This window comes from Etheostoma spectabile, chromosome 3 (genome assembly GCF_008692095.1).
Source record: "Etheostoma spectabile isolate EspeVRDwgs_2016 chromosome 3, UIUC_Espe_1.0, whole genome shotgun sequence".
In the NCBI taxonomy this organism is placed as follows: domain Eukaryota; kingdom Metazoa; phylum Chordata; class Actinopteri; order Perciformes; family Percidae; genus Etheostoma; species Etheostoma spectabile.
Genome location: NC_045735.1, coordinates 8,638,186 through 8,646,792, shown reverse-complemented (window position 1 = coordinate 8,646,792; position 8,607 = coordinate 8,638,186). Strand labels below are relative to the sequence as shown.

Here is an 8,607-nt window from a genome sequence, read left to right as displayed (position 1 = left end):
TTATTAGCCTACACTCAGCCCCCCACCCACCCACCCACCCACCCACATTCACAGTCACACACAGGTTAGTTAGTAGTACATCAAGTGTTCTTTTCATAGTCTCATAATAATATCTTTGCTCCTGCGCAGGTTAGACATCAGGCTAAAACTAATAGTGGCCTGAGTTTAGTTTGTGCTCAAACTCTTCATCTACATCCATTAACAGTCATATATGTGATCCGCCCACAAGCTAAATACAGTACGTCTGGATTTTGTGCAAATCAAAAAAAAAAATTACCAAATGTTTTCATTAAAAACTGAGGAAGTCAGATGGTTTGATGACATTCAACTCAACTCAACCAAGAGGATTACGGTATTCTGCCACACCACTGGTCCTGGTTTGCCACTGCGCAGTCCACAATAGCTTTTTTTTCTTTTTCTTTTTTTTTCTTCTTTTTTTTATATCACAGTTAAGACTAAAATCCACACAACTCAGTGACAAAAGGACCCAGTGAGTGTGTGTGTTAGTGCTGGAGTGGCCTAACACAATACATTTTCAGGACAGAAGGTGATCTGTTAACCCTGTGTGGAGAGCTGGTTTTGAAACACGCACGCACGCACGCACACACGCACACACACACACATACACACACAAACACACACACATAGATGTACACATACCTGCAAATAGACAAAAAATCACTCATCCAAGGAGGCATTCCACTAAATTTGTTGTATTGGATGTGTTGTTGGTTGTAAACTGGCACTGGTCAAGAAAGTGTGTGGCACCAGAAAGAGGAAACTTACAGTAGGTCCCTCTCTGGCTGTCAGAGGCTGGACAGCCACATCCCCGTATGGCTTCACGGGAAAGGTCTGGCAAAGGAGATGGGAGAGAAACGCGGAGGCCATTTCATCGTATGAGATCACTAAGACTTTGATTTTGGCTTTTTTTCCAGCCACTTACAGTGTGCTTTAAGTTTTAAAGTAGCCTTCACTGCCCTTTTCTCCCATGTGTCCTTAGTCCAGACCCCTCCCCTCAGACCCCTGTTGCTCCACTCAGCTCTCATTTCTCCATGAGTGACAGCCGGATGATGCGCTGTAGCTCCGCCTCCTCCTGCCGCTGCCGGAGTTCCGCCTCTTCCTGCTCACGAGCTGAGATCTCCATGGCGATGCGCAGCTGCTCGTCGTAGCTGCAGGTGGTTGGCTGCTTCTTGGAGGGGGTGGAGCAGAGGCTGGAAGGGGCACAGGGCTTGTGCTGGGGGGTCCTGGGGTGAGAAATGTGAGCGAGGTAAAGTAGGTTTAGAGTTTAGCTTAGCGGAGCGCTGTCGGTACGCGATGTGTGCTGCCTGCACGATCTCATATGCGCATGCCCATAAATACGTAGTAGAAAACGTGACGGTTTCCCTACGCTATTTGTATCAAGCGAACGGCCAGACCATTTACCCCACCGGGTATACTAATAATATTTTCATTTTTGACACTTTAAAAGATCCTCAAAATAAAACCTGAGAATAACCATGAAAATATATAACAGCTGTTACATCAGTTCTACTTCTACGTGCTCGTTTTAAAAACAATCAGTCAATACTGGTCTTTATAGTTATTCTTTTAGCTGTAGCCTGCTGTGTTCAGTTTAACATTATTTTAGACTGAATCAAGTTGTCAGCTAGCGGTTAGCCGAATTGGCTGTTAGCTGAACTAACATTAGCTTTGACGATATGGCAGACCGCTACAACTAGGACCAGAAGCGTTGACCAGATCGTGCAGGCAGCACCGATCGCATACCCACAAGCGCCAATGCCACCAAAACAACACTGGCTTGGCCACATCATCCTCCCCAGCTGACCCTCACGTCAAAAATTGTCACATCCGGTTGGAAACAACCAAGATGGCGACGTCTATATATCAAACTTGAGGCTTCAAAACAGTAAAATGTCAATGGGTGACATCACTGGAGCAACACCATTGTTTTTATATTTATGGCTTGAACACTATTTAACCAACAGTTGTTTGAACCCTGCTACAACGCAATGAATAAAAATGCAGCAATAATGTATTTATAATTCATTATAGGCTACATGGAGACGTGACAGCCAAGATTGCATTCCCTTTTTACCCCTTATAGTAGCCTTCATGACTGAAAGGACACCACAAAAAACGTAAACTGTTTAAGTGTAGGTTTAGTTTTTTTGGTGTACAACAATTTTTTTAAGCCCCAGTTTCCTCCAACATTATACCATTGGTTAAAGAAAACACTGCAATAGCAAGATTGTGTCGAACGAGAGAAGGTCTGTCTATCTATCCACACGTCTGCAAATAGAGAAGACAGAGAGAGAAAACACCATCTAAAGATAATGCGCTAAAAGTCAACAGCAATACTGTCGACTGCGAAAGCAGGAAACTCCATCTTCCAGTCTCCACACACACATACATACACACGCACTAGACAGGAGATGAGAGGAGAAAAGCAGGATGGATAAGAGAATAGAGTAGTGGAGGACAAGATAGGAATACCGGATGTGAGTCAGGAATGGAGGGAAAGATCTGCAGGATGGATATAAAACACAACGTAAGAGTGCAGACAATGAAGAACAACTATAAATAACAGAAGTGAGAGGAAGTCAGAGACAATATGGGTGAAGGAACAGCAGGAAATATCACCGTAGTCCAAAGAGTTTTTTTCAGGATTCCAGCTCTTTGGAAGATAAAAGTCCCATTCATTTTTAACAACTGATACTGAACCAACTTTAAATACAGCTACTGGTTGATTCTTGATAATAGAGGGGATTTTGGAGGGAGGATAGGCAAATACAGAACAGAGAGTAAGGTAAGAACAAGACTGAGGCAGAGAGAAAAGTCTGACCTCTCCACACGACTTGGGTCACAGGGCAGGGGGTGTGTTCCTGGCTTGCTATTGGTCAGCGCCTCCCAGATGGTCACCTAGACACAAAGAGCAGGCCGCACAGGAAGTCAGAAGGCAAGAACAGGAAAAGGGAAACCCACAGATAAAAAGATGGGGATGCATCTAAAACAGCAGAATCCTCCCTGCAGGCTTTTTCCTGTTAGGCTAGTACCTCTCACACACAGCACAGATCCATACATCTGGCTCAAATCTTAAGAATTATGAACTGACTCAACGTAAACTAGATCGATCCTGGCCCTGGTTCTTTAGCACACACACCCCATGATACAATTAACATTGATAAGCACTTTTTAAACATGAAGATTCACATTCTGCTACTACACTATCAATGCACATCATTCAACAACAATGTCTCATTTAAGGGTAGTAATTTTTAACGAATTGTGCACATGTACTTGGTAATACTATCAGTGCCAGAAATGGTCTTACTTCTTATTGTGTACGGCCACCTCCTGTGGTGAGTAGGTACACACCCTTTAACATCTGCATGCATCACTGTGTCTCTCGCATAGCAGTTTAATGCTGAGAAAACATCGCTGGAAGTGTCCTTGTTAATGTGGAGGGGTGAAAAAAAAGCTAAGTCACAGAATTAAAATAAGACAAACACAAACACCCCTTCTTATTATTGTTTTTTTATTAATATTCATTTATTTGTATTAGTCTCGCTTTGCCAGACCTAATTTTTTTGAACTTCTTCCATTTCATACAGTATATCCTTCTAACACTAGTTCGATATTAATAATTCACATTCTGACCACTAGGTGGCGCATTGCGCTTGAGTGATAGAGTTTGGAACTGCTGGCACGCAAAGAGGAAGAAGAACAAATTCGCCTGTCGTGAAGTTAGCACAAGCAACGTGTGTGTCACTTAGTCTTCATCACAGCTCGGTAAATATGCCCTAAACTGACCATACATGCTAGATTTTAAGAGATGATTATGCAGGTTATTGGATCGTTTGTACATATTCGTCAGGGAAACAACGTTTTTTGAGAATCTTGTGTAAATTGAGACTAAGGGCTGTAGCCTAACTTGCTAATGCTAGCAGCCTCGTGTGGAGTGTAGCAGCAGGTGTGGAAAACTTACTCAAAACAATAGGGAGACATTTAAATTCACTAAACACACTTAATGCTTTATGCAACCCATTTTATATACAGAATTTCTTAGCTCCAGTGGCGGCTTGTTATTTAAGGTCGCCACCCCTATCACAATTCTAGAAAAACTGTGTAGATTAAGTTGAAAAACAAAATAATTTTGAAATTAAAATTTTCTCATAGAATGTGGAGGCTACATCGTGGATTTGTATGTACATCTTTCAACTTCTAGCAATCATGTGACCTGAAGTGGTCACTGATGGGTTTCTCCTCCTGGATTAGTTTGCTATAGTTACTCTCCGACCAGAGGGATTTTTGCAGTTCCTAGAACATACCATTCCTAGAATCCTTTTTTTTTCTCTTGTACTGACTGGACAAATTTGGGGATTTTTAAGTTCCTCTGACCGCAGTTCTTGTAACTCTTTCAGCTCCTACTTCAAGGCAGGGTTTTTTTGCTGTTCCCTTTCTCGCATAGAAACCTAGGTCAACGAGAGTCGGGTTTCCGGTACAGACAGACCAACGACGGGACCATTTTAACAATTATCGCCATCTTATTCATCACTGAATTCACTTCTGAGAACATTTTAGTCGAGAAAACAACTTTTTAAATTTTGAATATAGGTAATATTGTGAAAATCACTGCCAAATTGATAATTTGCTTCAAAGCTTTTGGAGTTGAGAAGCTCCGCAAAGTGATGCGATAACCAGCAAGCGCCTGCCAGGGACGCTAGATCGTCGCTAAGCCAAAGAGTCCGAGACCCCGCTGTAAGCTGGAGGTCAAGAGAGACTTTTATTTCACCGTTGATCGTTTGGTTAAATATCACAACACATATCATCATAAGATCAACGGGAACCTGTGGTTAACTGTCTTTTTGGCGATAAACTCCACAACCTGGCCGGCCGTCACACACACACACACACACACACACACACACACACACACACACACACACACACACACATATATCCTCAGCGCAGCAGGCAGAGGTGGGGAGAGAGAGAGAGAGAGAGAGAGAGATACCCGTTTCTCTTTTGGAGACTTAATTATTACTTGAATTATGAAATAGGCTATACACATTAAATTGAGTATTTAGTTAATACTTTTTGTATCATTGGACGGGAGAGCACGAAGCCCTTTTGGAGCGGATCGGCAGTCGTTTGGCAACCGGTAGAAATTAGGAGTAAGACGTAAGAAGTGCTTCATGATTGAGTAAAAATGCAGGAACCAGCTTCTAAAAAGTTGTACAACAGCTCAGGGCAGCAGGCTGCTGCGGATGATTATACAAACTACGGCTCAAATCCTCAGCTGCAACCTTGCTTCTGACTCCTTTACAGTCCCCTCCTTTATCCAAGCTAAAAAAACACTGAGGATGTTCTCTGACCTATCTCACTGAGTCTATTTTTACTTGTCTCTCTGTACCTCTTGAAGAAGGCCAAGGACTATCAGGACCAGGATCTCTGGGATTTCAAAGCAGCACCTATCCAGAGGCAGTGTTAAATATAATGGGTCTGGGCTCCACACATCACAGGCAATTTATTTGGCTTATTGATCTTTCTTCAGTATTGATTGGTTTTATTTTGAAAGTGGTCACATTGTTCTTACTTCAGTGTGTCTGGTCTTGCTTGATTCATTGGTGAAATTACTGCTGTAATTCAATATGGTATCATGACTTTGCATAAATATACACACCAACTTTCTTAATCCAAGTGGCGTGTTATCTGTATGTCTATCCCCATGTTTGTCTACACTGTATACAGCGGGCATCCACATACATGCCACTTGGTGTGTTATCGCGAGAAGAAAGCTACGGTTGAGTTTAGGAAAAGAAGAACGGGGTTGGCTTTAGTAAAAGAAAAAAGCAACGATTGAGTTTAGGAAACGTGACACGATCCCTGGTGTTTTACCCACCCACCACCCCAACCAACCTCTCTGCATGGATTTTCGCTCTTTCATACAACTCACTACGGCGTAAATTCACATGCAATCGCAAGGTAATGTAAGTCAATGGAGGCCAAACGGGTTTGATTTACATGCCGAAAAGCGAGTATACATCTTGATAACATGCCAATAATGGCATACAAATTGGTGTGTCATACTTACGCCATTTCATGAGATCAGTCTGTGTAATTTGTCCTGGGTAATATTGGGACGGCAGGTCTGGCAAGCTTTGGATTTCTCAAATCTCAAGATCAGATTTCATGTTAAAATACTCTGCATGTGGCTGTACTAAGAGAGTGGCTCTGCATTTAAAGAGTTTGGAGGATGGTAAAGTTGGTGTAGCAACAGTAAAGAAAAGCGGGATTTATGCTTCTATGTAAAATCTAAGCTGTGGTTATGTACATAGGTACGTGGAGACACGGCCCTACACCGGACCCTACGCCGTAGCCTGACGTGCTCCTCTCAAAAAATGTAACTACTCGTCGCGGCGACACACATCTCTTGGCCGTGGCTTGGTAGCGACTCATTTCCTTCTCCATAATCTAGGGCTGCACAATTAATCGAATTTCAATCGCGATCACGATTTGGACTTCCCACGATCAAATTTGGCGTGATCAAGCGATTAGGGGTTTTTATAAAGGGCGTCATTTCATTGAACGCTCCGGGTTTTTGCAGAAGCCAATATTCCCGCTCCATAAAGCCGTCGTGACTCATGAGCCAGTCCGTACGGATCCGCCGCAAGGCTTGAGGGCACTGCACCCCGTTTTGCGGAGCATGATATGGCTTTTGACTGAAAAAGCACCTTACTCGGCAGCAGCACATGCAAGACACCTAGAGGACGCTTAGTATCACCCGACTACCCACTCTTAGTTTCCCCGCAGCGTCCCCCTTTTCTCCGTGATTGTTGGAACCAATTTCCCCCGATAACTGATCGCATGCCCATGCACTCCCCTCCCCCCTGTCCTTCCCTTCAGTCTTCTTTCTTCCTTCCCCTCTCGCGTTCAATACGTCAGTCCAAGGTTTACCAGTTACCATTAAAGCAACAATTTGTCCCATTTGTTGTTTTTCAGACAACAGCAGGGACCAGTGTAGGTAGCGTCTGTTAGCTGTAGCTAGTAGCGTCTATTAGCTGTTAGCTCTTCTAGGACGCACCGGTGCTAATGTCCTCGCATCCGCTGCAATGCTGTTTATATGGATATGGTTTAATTTTGCGTTACATGACATTTCGTCTGTAAAGCCGTGCCTGTGTTGGATCTTTCTACGCTCTCTCGTCCTACTCTCTCTCCCTTTACTCTCCGCGCCCGCCACACAGCGGCGCCGGTCCACACTTCTGATATTGTCTACAGTTATTTTTCATTAACACAGCTGTATATTGAAGTATGAGGGGGCAAACCTGATTTGTACAGTGTTTCGCGGGTAACTGTTATCGCGGCCGCTACGGCGAAGACACAGAAGAAGTTTTTGATGCAGCTAACTTCAGTTGGTAGAGTCACGACGTGGGAGAGGAGTGCTGTACCGAAGCTGGACCAGGACCAGAGATGTGACCCATGGCCAGAATATCATAGTTCATAAAAATGCAGCGCAGTGAAGATACAGAAGTTTAATACACACAACGTGTGTATCGCCGTCGACCCGTGCTGGACCTGTTCTAATGAGTCAGCCGTTCTCTGTGAGTAGCGGTCCATCACACTCCCTCTCGCAGTTATAAATAGCTAGTGACAATAAAATTGTTTTGGTTAAAATCAACAAATAATCGTGAGAAAATCGCGCATCAAATTTTGATCAAAATAATCGCGATTATCATTTTGGCCATAATCGTGCAGCCCTACCATAATCCTTTCAAAATATGACACTCTACCACACCGCTCCACCACACACACACACACACACACACACATGCACACAAATGCCGGCCCTGCTATTAGATCAACTCACACACCCAAGCACAAGTACAAACTTCAGGCCACTTACGTAGGCCACAGCGAAAGCTCTGCATAGAGCCTCCACAGGACTAGAGGTTAAATTGGGCCGGAGCGCACTGCCGCCTCCTAAAGTCCACAACACACCCTGCCGGAGCTCTCCGTAAGCACCAAAAATTTTGCCCCAAATGTATTTTGAAAAGTTGACAAATATGATTCCTGACATCACTTGGTGTCCACTCTTGCCATAAAAAGTTGTGCAGTTTCAGGTTTATGGGTGCATTTTGGTGTCGACATGCTGTGGCAGATGTGTTGTGTTTGTGCTCCGTGTATTTCTGCCATAGTTCCAGTTTTCCACCCCGATGCAGCGTATAGCCTCTTCCCTAAAGTTTTGCTCATTCAGACACCAGAGGCCAAATGGGGCTCTGTCTGTCAGGAGGTCTGAGATCTACCGTATCAGCAGAGCAATCACATAATGCATAGCAGACTATGGTGCAGGTAGATTATTTTCCAAAATATAGTCACTTTATTCTTGTAATAGCCAATTATAACTTTATTTTTTTACAAAATATCACCACAACTCCAAATCCCAGAGAGCACAGAGGGGATGAGTTATATTTTGAATATGCACAAAGTTTTGGACATGAGCTGAATTTTTTCTCAAACATCTGATTTGTTTTTTTTAATAAATTGAAATGAATAATGTATAATTAAAGTGAAAACCCTAAATTGCACATTTAAGGAGGTTACATCCCC

General features: G+C 43.3%; 1 protein-coding gene across 1 annotated transcript in view; it reads right to left on the bottom strand.

Moving 5' to 3' along the window:
• Window positions 1-433: 433 nt before the first annotated feature.
• The window catches only part of ankrd13b (ankyrin repeat domain 13B), a 36,605-nt gene continuing 28,431 nt past the window's right edge, over window positions 434-8,607 (bottom strand). The window contains exons 14-15 of the mRNA XM_032509969.1: window positions 2,843-2,919; window positions 434-1,244 (exon numbers count right to left, since the gene is read on the bottom strand). Of these exons, the coding sequence (XP_032365860.1) occupies window positions 1,043-1,244; window positions 2,843-2,919 (279 nt within the window). The 3' untranslated portion in view covers window positions 434-1,042. The remainder of the gene's footprint in view (window positions 1,245-2,842; window positions 2,920-8,607) is intronic.